The sequence below is a fragment of the Typopeltis vanoorti genome, chromosome 2 (assembly GCF_054136105.1).
Source record: "Typopeltis vanoorti isolate ZY-2024b chromosome 2, IOZ_Tvanoo_1.0, whole genome shotgun sequence".
Lineage (NCBI taxonomy): Eukaryota > Metazoa > Arthropoda > Arachnida > Uropygi > Thelyphonidae > Typopeltis > Typopeltis vanoorti.
The window spans coordinates 130,602,817-130,619,996 of record NC_143550.1 but is presented as its reverse complement, the minus strand read 5'-3'; the positions used below and the strand labels follow the sequence as shown (position 1 = coordinate 130,619,996).

Sequence of the window (17,180 nt, the reverse complement as noted above, 5' to 3'; positions counted from 1 at the left end):
GCCTGGAGTGTGGTGAATGAGTGGAATTCATTGCCTGACTTAGTTGTCAGCTCTTTGGCTGTAAATGAATTCAAGAAGAGATATGACAGATATTGTTTGGCTAGTTTGGGTCTCCTGCGATGAGTCTACTGACTCCATGGAGATACCTGTAATGATAATAATAATGTCTTTGGAAAGTTGAAGCCTGAACAAAAGCCTACAATAGGAATCAATTGGTATGAATTCATATAGCACATGATCTGGTTGCAGAGTGATCATACATTTTCTGATGTCCAGTATACTTATTATTTTATTTTGTTATCTTTTTAAAAGCAAACCTTGTAAACTCAAGTAGCTATACAAGCTCATCCTGAGTATGATTTTACAAACATCGATGGGATGTTTGTAAAAGCGTGCAATTCCACAATCTGTTGATTGGAGAGTGAGCATGTTAATCACTGTGCCAACTAGGTTGGCATGGATATTATTATTATGCTAACCTGGTTAGCACAGTGGAAGTGTGGACCTGACACCAGACTTCCATGGAATCAAAGACCCATGTGGGATGTACAAACTGTTACACACAAAGTCCATCAAACCATACTTTAAATTCATTAAATGTATTCGCATTCACCACATGTGTCAGGCAATTCATTCCACTCACTAACCACTCTCGATGCAAAGAACCTGCTCCTTATGCCTCTGTTTGCACTCTCCTTATACAGCTTATAGAGCTGTCCCCCTTGTTCTGCCTCCTACTCCCATTCTATGAAATTACATTAACTGGGTAACAACCCTTTACCAACTGCAGTACTTTAAATATAACTCCATACATACAGATCAGTCATATCCCCTCTCCTCCTCCTATTCACAAGGCTTTGCAAACTGCGTTCCCTCAATCTGTTTTCATATCTCACATCCCAAAGACCAGTTACCATTTTAGTCAGTCTTCTCTGAAAACCAGAGGACCAAATCTGTGTACGATATGTATGAGGCTTGATCAAGGCCTCATACAATGGAATAAGAACTTTTTTATTTCTACATGTGGGTCCTCTGCATCATTGTGTGATGCAGAGGACCCACTGCATCACACATCTGGTGTGATGACCTCACAACTTCTGCAATATGACCTCTGAACTTTAGAGGTCACATTTGCACCTCAGAGGTGCAAATGTTACCCTTCCTATCCTGCTGAAATATACTATACCTTTCGATTTCTATCCCTGTTAGAACATCCTCCTCAGTTAACCAGGTTTCACTGATACCAATACCCTTTGGAGAGGCTGAGTCAATCAATTCTACAAACTCATTCCCTTTATTTCGAGCAGAGTGATTCTGAATACGAATGCTCCTAGCATTCGTATTCAGAAAAACTAGTGCATTTCCAGCATTCCTGTAGTCATTATTATTCCCCTCATACTTTACCTGGCTCTGTAATATAGTATACAACCTCTTGTTTCTCAAGCCCACTATCCCCAATGAAGCCATCCTTACTACATTTCGCTTGTGCAGTTTTACTATGTAGTTATGCTCATTTGCCCAGAAAACAAGTCTCTCCAAAAAGGCCTGTGCCCTTCCGCATTCAAATGTAATCTATTTCTTGCATATAACTCTCTTCTATTTTCAAAGGAATTCCACACATCCACATATTCCAGACCTCTTTTCTTACACATTCTTACTATCATCTCATTCATTATTACCACTCTTCAGCTCCACTCCCCATTATCATACTGGGGCAACATGCTCACTATCTTTCTATGGACACATTTCTGCTTCACTCTCTCTAACATCGATCTCAAAATCTTGCACTATGCAATTCACAGCACCTCTCAGTTCATTCATCCCAACATTACTATTATCTACTCCACATTCTTCTCCTTCTTTACTGCCAGTGCCACATTCTCTATCATTCCACCAAGCAAGCATTCCTCTGGCACTCTGCTCTGCACATCTGAAATCATGGAATCTCCATATGTGATGCTCTGAATGGATTCATTCATTCTTCTCTCACTGTCATCCCTGACTTTTACAGCTTCCAGTCTCCCTTGCATCCACATTATCTCAACTTTGTTCAGTTTTGTCTTTTCCATTGTCTCTCCCATTCTCTCGCTTTCCTCTCTCCTTTGCTCTCTGATGACTTGTTTCTGCACTCTCTTGACTCTCTGCAATTTTCACTCCTCTCTTGTCTTTTTCATTCTCTCTCTCCCTTGCTCTTTGATGCCATTCTCTTACACTCACTCTTGTTCTTCTCACATTGCCAACCTCTCCATCCTCCTAATATCTTTATTTACTCTCCTCAACTCAGTCTTCATTCCTTCCATTTCCTTTCTCAGCAGTTCTGTTTCTCTCTCTCTCTCTCTCTCCCTCTCTCCACACATCCTGCTTTCAATTTACATTCATACACACACACAATCATCAGACATACCATCTCCTTCTGCTACACTGCCCAAAGTTAAATCTATATGTATGTCTTTAATATTGTCCCCACTCTCCAACACACTGGTATCTACAAACTGAATTTCACCCATTTGTGAAGCACTATCTTCACTGCTGCTGCTATATCCTGAGTTCAAGATACTTATATATCTCAGTGCCTCCCACTGCCTACACTTCATGCATACATACAGATTCCTGTTCCACATCTGCCACATTTTTAAACAGTAGGAGTGGAACGGGAATATATATATATATGGAAAGACTATGTTATTTGTAGCACAGTTGACGATTTTGATGCTTGCTACATATGCAGTATACATATACATACTGCATATGTAGCAAGCATCAGAAAACATCAATTGTGCTACGAATAACATAGTCTTTAAATGGTGGTAGACTGGGTGAATTGATAAAACTGGTGGCAGACATGTTGTATATGGTCAATACAGTTGGATACAATGCTGACAGTACTGAGACAATAAAATCCTAACAAAATACAGCACAGACATACAAACAAAAAAAATTGTCAATGTGAATAACACAATCTTAAGAACAATAATATCTTTCCTTACTACTAAGTATACTGATCTTTTTTTAACAGTTTTTTTTTGTTTATTCAGGCCAATTCAGCATATTTTTTTAAATTAAATTATTGGTTTTATTATGGAAATATATCGTGGATTCTTGTTCTAATTTCCATAGGTGTTTGTGTCTTCTATGAGTGATTTCATCTTTCCCATGTATTCTCTGGAGTTCAAAACGACTGTTCAGTTGTCTCTGTGAGCTTTCAGTATTACAATGTTTTTGTCCTTTTTTAATATTTTTAAGGCCTTTAATTCTACTTTGGTGATATGATTTTTGGGTGGTTTTGCTCATAAAAGGATGAAGGCTGTTTGAATGCGAAGAAAATTTGAAGCATCTCTTGATATTTTTTGGAGGCTTTGTTCTATGTTTGCTATAATATCTAATTTAGAAATCTTACTTGGGGAGATGGCAAAATTGAAACCATGGGAAAGGATGTTCATTTCAGGATCAGATATCTTTTTTTGAAGACAAACAAAACTAGAAGACACAAACACCTATAGAAAGTTAGAATGAGATCCCACGGGATATTTCAATAATAAAACCAGTAATTTAATAAAAAATATGCTGACTTGGCCTGAAGAAACAAAAGAATGCCTGAAATCTAGACATCCTCTTGTACCTAGAATGTATGGTGTCCCTAAACTGCATAAACAATACTTGCCATTGAGACCAATTCTGGATTCAAGATTCTCTCCAACTTTTTTATTATCTAAACATCTGGAAAACCTACTCAAATCTCACATCAGGCAAACATCCTCTCATGTTAAGAACATAAGATGTCTACAAGATCACTTGCAGTTATCTGCTACACTATATAGTACAAACTGGCAGATCTGCGGGAGGTAAGCCAATTGGAACACATCAAGGATATTGAGAATGAAAGAAAGCACAAATCAGGGCTGGCGATTCATAAATGAATCATGATCTTATACACCTATTCTGCTTGTACAGCACACATAAATCACTGGCCTACATTGTAAATGACATTGTTGGTACAGTTGGGTTGTTACAGTGAGTGCCAATGAACTTATGATCTGCATATACAACTTCTCACACAATTAAATAAATGGCTAATTTTTTTTATAATATAGTATGCTCTTCTTTGTATACTGCCACTGATGTCAATAAAGTAATCTGTTATATAAAAAATGTAAAAATAGAATACAAAAGTCAAAGGACAATGGTTATAGAATTAAAGAAGATATCAATTCACTTTTTCTTGGCCTATTCAACAATCAACAACAACCATAGGTTCAACGCCTGGGTGTCTGATGCCATCTTGATAAGATTCTTCCACTGCATTCTATTTTGGGCAAGATGACTTAGTTTATGTATAGAGTTTCCTCACCATTTGATGATGTCATCACCCCATTCTATGTTTGGTCTTCCTCTTTTGTTCTTTCCTTCAATCATTCTAAACAGCAACCTTTTGAATTTTCTCTCATCGTTCATTCTACATATATGGCCATATAGACGTAGTTTCTTTTTTGATTATTTTCTGTATCAGGTTTTCTTTTGGTTGTATTCGTCTATAGATTTCCTCATTGTTCACTTTCTGGATCCAGCTTATCCTCAATATCTTTCTATAGCACTTCCTCTTGAATGCCAATATCCTCCTTTCAGATTCTCTCAGGAGTACCCAGGCCTCACATCCATAGAGCATGTTGCTGAAGATACAGGTTTCCACAATGCGCAGTTTAGTGTGCATCTTTATAGCTTAGCTCTTCCATATTTTGTCCATAGCTTTTAAGATAGCTGTTGCTGTGGCTATTCTAATTTTTACGTTTTTTTTGGATCCAAGTCATGCATCATGTGGGATCCAAGATATGTGAAGTGTTCCACATTTTCCAGTTGAAATCCTTCAATGGTAACTTTGTTCAGTAACTCCTGCTGTCCGAATATCATTGTTTTAGAATTTTCAAAATTGACATTTAGTCCATATCTTTTTCCCTCTGTGTATAGTGTTTGCAGTGTCCCTTCCAACCTTGCTGCATCTTCTTCAATCAGGACGATGTCATCTGCAAAGCAGAGGTAGTTTATTCTCATTCCATTTATTGAAATGCCTCCACCTAGTGTCCTTCCCAGATGTGTGATGAAGATGGTTGGTGATATTGGGTCCCCTTGTCATGTGCCTTGACTAATAGCAAACCAATCTCCAGTCACACCTGCCTGTTACCACATGGTTAATTAAATAGTTTTCTGCTTGATCACCTACTAATACAAATATAAAACTGTAATCACTTTGTATAAATCAGCTGTTAAACTAGCATATCTTTTTTTTTCTTTACTTGGGCAAGTGAAGGCTGGCTCTAAATAAAAACAGTGATTATGGTTTGGGAAGTATTAGTGAAAAAAAAAAAAAAAGGTGAACAAAAGTACAGGTCCAAAGGGAATGAAAATAAGATAAACTTATTCCACTGCATAAACACAGGTGATAAAGGTGTAGCTGCAAATTATAGGCCAGTCTGTATATCTGGAGTTGTGATTAAGGTATTAGAGAGATCAGTGAGAAGTTAATAGAAATAGATTGATAACAACAGTATTCTCTGTGATTGTCAGCATGGATTTGTTAAAGGGAAGTCATGTTTTACAAAGTTGCTGTGTTCTACAAGTGACAAATGCATTGTACAGGGGAGATGCATATACAGTGGTATCCTTAGATTTTGCAAAACCTTTTGATAAATTGTCACACAACAAGCTGGTAAGTAAATTAAAATAGATGGGATTGGATAAGTGCTTGGCTGTCAGATAAGTATCCACAAATTGTATATGGGGGGGGGGGTGCAATATCTCAAAAGAGGAAAGTCACTAGTAGTGTGCTGCAGGAGTCTATTTTGGGGCCATTGTTCAACTTATATATTAATGATATTGGGATGGGTTTAATTGGATATATGTAACTGTTTGCAGGTGATGTAATATTGTAGAGAACAATGAGGAGTCAAGCAGATGTTGTGGCTTTACAGGAAGACTTCAATAGATTGTATGAGTAGGCAAGTAAATGGAATTATCACTTCAGTGTTGCAAAGGGTAAAGTTGTGAAATATGGTATGCAGTGATGGTAAAATATAAACATTGTGGGGAAATTTTTAAGGAGTAGAGGAGATCAGATACCTGGGTGTTGACAAAAAAGGACCTGAAGTTCATGGGCCACATCACACAAGGTGTGAAGTCATCACATCAGATTATGGCAATGATGTATAGTACTCTTTCATGCAGAAATAAAGAGGTTATGGTTCTTTTGAATAATGCTTTGATCAGGCCTCGTATGGATTATTGTGCATAGATTTTGTCCTCTCGTTTACATGGCAATGAGGATATAATGGAAAGTTTTCAGAGAAGACTGACTAAGGTGGATATTGTATGTAAACAGATTGAGGGAATGTAGTTTGCAAAGCCTTGTGAATAGGAGAAAGAGAGGTGATATGATTGAGATAAAAGTTGTTACCTGGTTAATGCGGAAGAAATTTTTCATAGAATGAGAGGAGGAGGAAGAACATGGGGACATCCCTGGAAGATGTATAAGGAGAGTGTGAGCAGAGGCATAAGGGGCAGATTCTTTGCATCAAGAGTAGTTAGTGAGTGGAATGCATTGCCTGACATTGTGGTGAATGCAGATATATTTAATGAGTTTAAAACATGGTTCGATTGGCTTTGTGTGTAACAGCGTGCATGTCCCGTGATGAGTCTTTGACTCCATTGAAATCTGGCATAATAAGAATAATAATATGGAAGAAAACTGTTTTATGAAAATTAGTTTTGGGATAATAATTGTTAGATTTTATTAATATCTCATATATTTATTTTGATGCTAGAAATAAATGGTATAACTCATTTGTATTTTGTATTGTTATCAAAATCGTTGTTAAATTTTGTTATGTTTATCTTGTTAAATTTATATTATCTTTATCTGAAAATCAAATATCTTTTCATATAGACCTGCACGCATTCTGGTAGGCCATACAGGTGAACTCACCAGTTGCCTATTTAATTATGATGGTTCCTTAATCACCACCAGTTCTGTTGATGGCACTTGTAGACTTTGGGATTCTTCCACAGGTATCTCCACAGCTTTCATTGCATATTCTAACTATGTACTTTAGTTTTCTAAACAAAGTTTTAAAATAAAAAATAGTATATATTTTATTAAGCAGTAGGGCAGATGGTAAGGTTTTTAGTAAAGTGGAGTTGGGTGTCCTCCCACAATGAGCCTGGACTCCTTGGAGGTGTCACATAATAATAATAATAGTAAAAAGTACTGTATTTCTACTTAAAACTGCAAAAATTTTGAAATTCAAGTATAGTAACAAAGTTAATCATTAAATTGTGTCAATTTGGTGACAATTGCAAACCCATACCTATGAGTGACTTCAAATGACTGAATTATTAGCTAAACTGAGAAATAATAGAAACTTTTAGATAAAATTCCTTTCAGTTCATTTTAGTTGTAATGCATAGTTATGCATTCTTAATTCTCAAAGAAAAAACAAAAACTATCATTCGAAGTAGATGCAAATATTTCTGCACATCTATACAATTACTGGATGTAGAAAGTTTTTCTGCTGGGTTACAAAATATATTATTATTATTATTATTATTATTATTATTATTATTATTATTATGGGCAACTCCAAGGAGTCCTTAGACTCATTGAGGGCAGCCCTAAACATCATGTCAAGAACTATCTAACATTTGCAAAGTATCTATCATACTTTGCTTTGAACTCATTCACAGTCATGGCACCCACAGCAGACTCTGGCAACCTATTCTACTCATTCACCACTCTCCAAGCAAATAACCTAGTTCTAACACCCTTGCTAACTACACCCTACTCAGTTTCCATGGATGGCCCCTAGTTCTCCCATCACCACACCTGTTCTGAAATATTTCCTCTGAATTTTGTAAAAATCCTTCAGTAATTTGTATGTCTCATTCATATCATCTCCTTTTCTGCCTATCAACCAGTTTCTGTAACCCACAAATCTTCAACCTGTTCTCGTATGGTTCATTCCATAGACCTGTTACCATCTTGGTCACTCGCTTCTGGATCCTCTCTGCCTCCTCCTCCTTCTCTTCACCAAGAAACCTGGTGCCCAGATCTACATGCAGTGGTCAAGATGGGGGTCTTATCAAGGCTTGATTAAGAGGAACAATAACCTGCTTATCTCTGCTTGTCAAAGTATTCTTCAGTAACCAAGTGATCTGATGAGCTGCTTTAGCCACTTTTGCTATCTCATCTCATCTCATCTCATCTCATTTTCCTTTCCCCCCCTCTTTTACCTTGCTGTGTCGAGGGTTTATTAATCATCGGATCTAAACCGTTCACAGGATAAGGTGGTCAGCCCTATCCCCCGATGTATCCTATGTCCGCAGGGGTGTTGAGTTTTCAAGGCCAGTTTGCCTGCTTTGCAGGATGAAAACCCCCAGATAAACTGGGGAGAAAAACCCTACTGTCCACGTGAGGAGCTGAGGAAGATCCTTCAGCTCCTCACGTCTCCGATGGGAATCAAGCCTGGGACACTCCTTCCCCAGGCATATGATTGCAGAGCGCACAGCCACTAGGCTAACCATGTGGACATTGGCAGACATAGGGGGCACATAGCACTTTTGCTATGTGTCCCCCTAAACTTTATCTCCCTGCACACTAACACTCCCAAGTCTCTGGCTTCGTCAGTATCCTGGAGTACAGTTCCACCAATGTGGTATACATCTGGTAACCTTTCATCCCAAAATGCATAACCTTACACTTTGCCACATTAAACTGACATCCTTTTTCCTTTGCCCAGTCTGCTAATCTATCCATATAACCCTGCAACTTTTGGCATCATCTGTATTAACTATTGCATTATCCAAGTTGGTATCATCAGCAAACAACTGAACAGTTCCCCTCAGATCTTTTCCTATATCTTTAATGAACAGATTAAACAGTAGTGGTCCAAGAACAGAATCCTGCAGCATGCCTCTAGTCACAGGCCTTCTTTTGGACTCTACTCCTGAATAAACTACTCTCTGATATCTCTCCATCAACACCCTCTTATCCATCTCACTAACCCTATATCCATCCTGATGTGCTGCAGTTTACTGATTAGAATTCCATTTGGTATCTTGTCGAAGGCCTTTGCAGTGTTCAGCAGTATCACTGTAAACCTATTTCCTTTATCCAACTCAGCTGTCACTGTATTATAAAACGTGAACAAGTTACTGAGGCCTGAACTACCCTTCACAAAACCATGCTGCCCCATCCCCCATACAGCATTCCATTTCCATCTATCCATTTCTGAATTTTGGTCTTGACTAACTTCTCCAATATTTTGTCAACAGCTGCTGATATGCTGATTGGTCGGTAATTTGCCACATTAGTGTTGGAGCCTCCTTTATACAATGAAACTATTTTTCCCTCTTTCCACCCCCTTGGGACTAACTCAGAACTGAGACTTAGATTAAACAACATGGCCAAGGGCACTGACAATTTCCTCGCCGCTTCATGTAAAACTTGAGTTGGTATACCATCCATTCCCATAATTGTATTCACATTAAAGTTCTGTAATATACTGTGCACCTCCATTACATTTATTTCAGTTCCTGTATAAGCCTTTGGTGCTCTTGTTCCTGCAATATCACCGCCCAGATGACATTCTCTTGCAAAGTGTTCACTTAGTAATTCTACTATTTCGACTGATTCAGTTACCTCCCTACCATCGGCATTCATTAAAATCATTTTGCCATATACATTCTTTACACGCAACATATCTAAAGAACTGTTTGGGATTATCTTTAGCTTGCCTGCATTGCTAACTTCCTTTCATACTCAGCTTTTGCATTTCTTACCACACTAGTTTACCCTTCTGGCCTGTGGCTTGTACTGTTCATTTGTCTGCAGATCATCTTTCTCCTTAAATTCTTTTTTTTTTTTGCAGCTCCAGCTTAATGATTATATTCATCCATTTAACTCCTACTTGATTTGCTCTCCTGACTCTAGGTATGCAGTCTGCCATTACCACTTCCCATGCACTATCAACATTCAGCCCTTGCAGTTTTACATGCCTTTGCATCGATCCAAGCAATCTCCTAAGCTTGTCGTATTTACCAGTCCTGTAATTTCATATATATATCCCATCTTAAATGAAAATTCCATACATTTAGCCACCTCCCAGATCAAGACCATATGATCACTCTCACCAGTTGGTGGCAATCTGGTCATATTTGTTATAGACAAATGTTCAGATGCAATTACCAGATCGAGCACTCTCGAACCCATAGTATATTCCATTTCATGCTGTCTCAGATAATAATCTCTTAGTAACTGCATAAATTCCATTTCCTTCCTCCCATGTGTCCTCTCCTCCTTCCAATCTATGTTCCTGTAGTTGAAATCACCCATAATAATTACCTGTTCTCCACTCATTGAGTCTGTTTGCCAATCCATATTATCTCCGTCATCTTTTCCATCCCCTGGTTTATAGCAGCATTCAACTGTATATTTTGTTCTGCTGGCCTCAGTCTCATACTAGATAGCCTCAAATGTGCTATTTTCACTGACTTGCAGTTGAACTTCTACTCTCTTATATTATTATTATTATTATTATTATTATTATTATTATTACGTGACACCTCCAAGGAGTCCAAAGACTCATCGAAGGAGGGCACCCACTCTACAATTCTCTGTCTCTACCACTCAAATCCACCAACTACAGTGAACCACTGTCATCTACACCAATGCTTCCCAAACTTCTGGATGTCAGGGCCCCCTTTGGAAAATTAAAATATTTCACGGCCCCCCTTGAAAAAAAATCGTAATACAGACATATATTATTATAATATTTATTGTATTTATATTCTATACAAAACATATACAGTGAATATTGCAAAAATCAAATGCAAATATTACATTTTTAGCATCTTACATGCACATTTGATGTGGCATATTATCTCATATTTTTATATAGATAGATATATTGTTATTGTACATTTGCAATACAAGCACAAGAAACGTAAAACATTTAATAATAAAGAAAGAATTAAAAACACAAAAGAAGTTTAATAACAATTTAATGTGATGGATGTGTTTCAATACTGCTACACAAAAAGTCAATATCAGGTGAAATATTTGAAACTGCAGTTCTTAGATTTCTGTTTTGAACTGAAACTTATATGAATAAGCATATATTTACTAATATTCATTAAGCACCAAAATACGCAGGAAGCAAAATTTGTGAACCCTCACCAATGTGTGATTTTTTTCCATTAATATATAAAAAATAACAAAAAAGAACTAATAAATAAAAATTAAATACGTTTCTTTTAAGATAAAAAAAATCTACTTTGTCTTAAAACATTTTAAATTTGTTTTCATTATTTCACGGCCCCTAGTTTGGGAAGCTCTGATCTACACCATTGCCATCTACTGCCCACCACCACTACTATTATTTTCATAGACAATCACAAACATCCATGCCCATGGCAGGATTCGAACCCCCCCCCCCCCATCCTTTTGGTTGGAAAGCAGATATGCCAACCAACTTGACAAGAAATTATATTCTTGTTTTAACCTTTTACTCAGGCATAATGCAAACAAATTTTTCATGGGGAAGTATCTTCAGGACTTGTACTACACATATACAGACACTGTTGACTTTGTATCAGTTATTTCAGTATCCTATAATGCAAAAAAAAAAAAAAAATACCATTATGGAAAGGGTTACTCTCCAGACTGGTTTCAACCTTTATTACTATTATTACTATTACTATTATTACGGGCAACTCCAGGGAGTCATTAGACTCATCGAGGGAGGCCCCAAATCATATTCATCACAACTATTCGACATTCATACAGTATCTATCATATCTCGCCTTAAACTCATTCACTGTCACAGCATCCACCACAGACTCAGGGAGCGCATTCCACTCATTCACTACTCTAAAAGTAAAGAACCCAGCTCTAACACCTTTACTAACCACACTTTTGCCCAGTTTCCATTGATGTCCCCTAGTCCTCCCACAACCAGCCCTGTTCTCAAAAATGAATTAATTTTATAGAAACCCTTCAGTAATTTGAATGTCTCAATCATATCTCCCCTCCTCCGCCTATCAACCAATTTTTGCAACCCACAAATCCTCAACCTGTTCTCATAAGGTTCATTCCACAGACCTGCTATCATCTTGGTCACTCGCCTCTGGATCCTCTCCACCTCCTCCCGATCAAGAAGAAACCTAGGTGACCAAATCTGAGCACAGTAGTCGAGATGGGGTCTTATCAAGGCTCGATACAGAGGAACAATAACCTGCTTGTCTCTGCATGTCAACGTATTCTTCAGCAACCAAGTGATTTGATGAGCTGATTTGGCCACTTTTGCAATGTGTCCCCTAAATTTCAATTCCTTATCCACCAACACTCCTAAATCTCATGCCTCATCAATTTCCTAGAGCACGGTTCCACCAATGCAGTAAACTGCCGCCAATCTTTTCACCCCAAAATGCATAACCTTACATTTTGCCACATTAAATTGACATCCATTCTCCTTAGCCCAGACCTCCAATCTATCCAAATCCTGCAAAATTTTGACGTCATCTACATTCACTATTGCCATACCCAACTTCGCATCATCCGCAAACAAATGAACTGTTCCTCTCAGATCCTTTCCTATATCATTTATGAACAAATTAAACAGCAGTGGTCCAAGAACAGATCCTTGTGGCACACCACTAGTCACAGGCCGTCTTGTGGACTCTACTCCTGAGTAAACCACTCTCTGATATCTCTCCGTCAACCACCCTCCTATCCATCTCACCAACCCTATGTCCATCCCCATATGCTGCAATTTACTGATTAGAATTCCATGTGGTATCCTGTCAAAGGCCTTAGCAAGGTCCAGTAGAATCACTGTAAACCCATTACCCTTATCCAGTTCAGCTGTCACTGTGTTATAATACGTGAGCAAGTTACTGAGGCATGACCTACCCTTCACAAAACCATGCTGTCCCCGATACAGTATCCCATTTTCTTCTATCCAATCTTGTATTTTCCTCTTGACTATTTTCGATTAAGGTCTCATCAGTGGGGGATAGACCCATGATGATACCAAGGTCAAATCAATGCAGAAGTCACATATTATCCATACATAAGTAGCAAATTGATAGTGACTTCCAATCTTTCTTTATATTCCTTTCTTTATATTACCCTCCTCCTTTATCTTACCAACTAACATTACCCTTCATGCAAAGAGAGATTGGATGCTAGAGTCCAAGAAGTGAAATTTTATCTTAACTATGGATTTTAATACTCCAATATTACACAATAGTGTAATAATACACTAAAAGAAAGGAAATGGATTTTAATATTTTTATTAGCATTGAAATTAGCAATATTATTAGCTCCTTATTGAAGAATGGTTTGAATATTATAATTTAGGGTTGTAGAAGTTTTTGTGATTTGTATGGTGCTAGGTTTGTCAAATGAGAATAGCAACACTGATCAACAGGAGAAGACTGCCCAAAATGCCCTGTTCTTGTCATCTTTGAGTATTCTGTTCTTGTTATCATGCTACTTTGGACAGACTGGCTGATATGTTACTATTAGAACTGAAGAACACATTAAGATTATATAAGATTTTTGGATTCCAAAGGTTCCAGCTTTGCTTCTCATGTCATCAACACTAGATACAGGGTTCATTGGAACCATACCAAGATGCTACACTACAGTAGGTTCAAATTTGATGATCTATTTTTGAATCGTGTGAAATCCTACACCACCATCCTAATCTTAATCAGACAGATTGTATGCCTTTCTAAATCACTTAGGGAATTGAAACAACGTAGATCCGAATATGAATTAAATAATACTTTAATAGATATTTCCGATATTTCGGCAATGTCACATTGCCATTTTCTAAAGGAACTTACAAAAAGACAGGTGCACACAGGCACTAACAATACAGTAACTGAGAATGAAGATATGAAGCTATCATTCTCCTAGAAGTCCTGATGGTGCCCTCTGGCGGGCTAAGTAGGCGTTCTTGGCCGTTGGGCTGAAGGTCTGCTGATGTATGCCTCCCAAATTTGGGGCAGTCGCATACAACCAAATTTGTTGAGGTTTGGAGAGTTTCTTAGGGCAGAGGCTGATTCCATAAATAATCTTTCGAATTTATATTTGCTCCGGTGTATTATTGTTGCTTTCTTCCACCGTATTCTGTGGCGAGTATCCAGAGCATGGTCTGCAAGACCAGAATGGCTATACTTGTAAAACGCCTACGTAGCCCGCCAGAGGGCACCATCAGGACTTCTAGGAGAACGATAGCTTCATATCTTCATTCTCAGTTACTGTATTGTTAGTGCCTGTGTGCACCTGACTTTTTGTAAGTTCCTTTAGAAAATGGCAATGTGACATTGCCGAAATATCGGAAATATCTATTAAAGTATTATTTAATTTATATTCGGATCTACGTTGTTTCAATTCCCTAAGTGATTTAGAAATGCATAACCAACGTATAAGCCTGTCTACGAGAATCAGATTGTATGCCTATTTCTAAGTTTTGGGATATGATTGCTATTGATTGTTTATAATTTTGTATTTTTCAATTAATTAATTAATTATACATTTATTCCCACATCTCTGAACTCTAATAGTGTTTCCTCCTACTGGACAACTGTGACAAGACATCATGTTATATGCATGCTGTATTCAGAATTTAAATATTTTTATCAGTTATTCTGTCTTCTCTGTGAAAGAAGCTCATGACATATTGAAGGAGTAATAAATTATATGTAGTTTTCTCATACATATGTTAAGCCATTATTCAAAAATATATAGCATTTACTTAATAGGTCTTTATGCTAAACCTGATCAGGGTCTTCGGTGTATCAAGAGCAACCACTTCAGATTCCTCAAACTTTATCATGCATTTATTCAAATGTAGGTGATATAAGCAAGAAGCTACCATGTTGATAACTGGGGTTCATTTATTAGCTAAGAAGCTTCAGGGTAATATAGAAGTTGAGTGTTAATTGGTTTCATCCATTGCTTTAGAAATAACTGCAGTATGTGTGATTGGATGGTTATATTATAGCAAAGATTTGTTAACAATTTTTAGGAAAGGTGGCATTCAGTTTAATTTCCAGGCTGCAGGATTGATACCACTTGAGCAACTCTCAAGCACAAATCTTAATAACAACCTCCATAACCAGAAAACTGTTAAGTATACAGTTTAGACAAGATTTTTTGGATCTCTTTTTGTTAAAAAAATCTAAGGAAGGAATTGAATATTTAGTATTTGGAATGCCAGGAAGTGAATGTTTATAAAGACTTGATACAAAATTAATAACGGAAAAACTCACGTACAAAGATTATTCATCATCATCAAATTCCTGCCATGTACCCTCAAGGGGTGTACAGGATATGATAGTACTACATGAAAAAATTTACATCATTATTAATTTCCTATCTACAATTTTCCTCCAAATCAGTCTGTTACTTGTCAAGACTCCAACATTATCAGATCTTATATTTCTATCGTCTAAGGCACTTTGTACCGTATCAATCCACCTATATCTTGGTCTTCCTTTGGGTTGTTTTGCTGCCGACCTGTCAGAGAACACTTGTTTTGCTAATCTTTCCTCTCCCATTCTGTTTAAGTGACCATACCACCTGAGATTAGCTCTGCTAATTCCTGGATGCTGACAATGTCAAGTTCTTTCCTAATATCCTCGTTTTTAATATGATATTGCCATTGATGCTATCTGTTCACGCCTATAATCTTTCTCAGGACTCTCATATCTGTGGTCTCTAGTCTTTGGTCAAGTGTTTTACTTCTGACCCAGCTCTCAGATCCATAAGTTAAAACTGGTTTGAACACTGTCTTGTATATAGCTAATTTAGTGTTCTGACTAATTTCTCTCTTATTCCATATGAATTTATTCAATTGACTTCCCACCATACCAGCTTTGCTGATTCTGTTGTCTATTTCTATATTTAATTTACCATATTCAGTAAATATCGTGCCTAAATAGCTGAAATATTTTACTTGATCCACAGGTTCTCCATTCACAACACAGTTGACATTTTCAATGATTCTGCCTATTTTCATTGTCTTTGTCTTTTTATTGCTGACCTTCATACCATATCTATTACAACAGCTATTCAATTTAGTCAGAGAATCTTGCAGACTTGTAGCAGATTTATTTAGAAGTATAACATCATCTGCATAAAGCAAAGAGCTGACATTAACATCTCCAATTTTGATATCCTGTTTAATACCACTTTCCTTCATAATGTGATCCATATAGATAATAAATAACAGAGGGGATAATGTACATCCTTGTCTCACACCAGATTTAATATTAAACCATCTTCCTGTACTTCCTTCAATTCTAACTGCTGACTTACAACTCAAATAAAGACTAAGTATTGCTTGATATAATGCCCCATCCACACCATATAACTGTAGCATATTGAATAGCTTCTCTCTTGGCACCTTGTCATATGCCTTTTCCAAATCGACAAAACTTAAGTACAGATCTTTGTTATATTCCCATGCTTTCTCGACTATTTGTCGTAAAGTGAAAATCTGATCCTGACAGCCTCTATTTGGCCTAAATCCAGCTTGTTCTTCCACAATTCTTCTCAACTGTTTCTCAAGTATACTTGCATAGATCTTGCCAGGAACACTCAGTAAGGAAATAGCTCTGTAATTCAAACATGCAGTTTTATTTCCCTTTTTATATATGGGTACTATGAGAGCTTTACTCCAATCATCGGGAATTCGTTCCTCTGTCCAGGCTTTCTGAACTATGCAGTGCAGCCACTGTAAGACTCTTATACCACCATACTATAGCATTTCTGGTTGAATATCATCTACTCCTGCTGCCTTTCCACATTTCAAGCCTTTGATGGCTTTTTCTACTTCAAGTATGGATATGTATTCCTGACTGCATGCCTGGTGAGTGTTTTTTACCACTGTGCTGTCATCACTGCTTGTTTCATTTAGCAGTTTTTCAAAGTAATTATGCCATACTTCAAGGATATCTTTTTCTCCCATTTTCATGTCACCTTTATCATCTCTAATTCCTTTTACAGCACTCTTTCCTCCATTCTTAAGCTTCTTCAACAACCTCCAGAATATTTTGCCACCTTCTTGATATTTATTTTCTATATTCTTGCCAAAGTCCTCCCATGACTTTTGTTTAGCTAG

At 37.2% G+C, this 17,180-nt stretch overlaps 1 protein-coding gene across 1 annotated transcript in view; it reads left to right on the top strand.

The window, feature by feature from the left end:
- Positions 1-17,180, top strand: part of LOC150109432 (uncharacterized) — a 334,156-nt gene that overhangs the window by 288,125 nt on the left and 28,851 nt on the right. Inside the window, exon 10 of the mRNA XM_090408164.1 lies at positions 6,935-7,056. Within this exon, the coding sequence (XP_090264290.1) occupies positions 6,935-7,056 (122 nt within the window). The remainder of the gene's footprint in view (positions 1-6,934; positions 7,057-17,180) is intronic.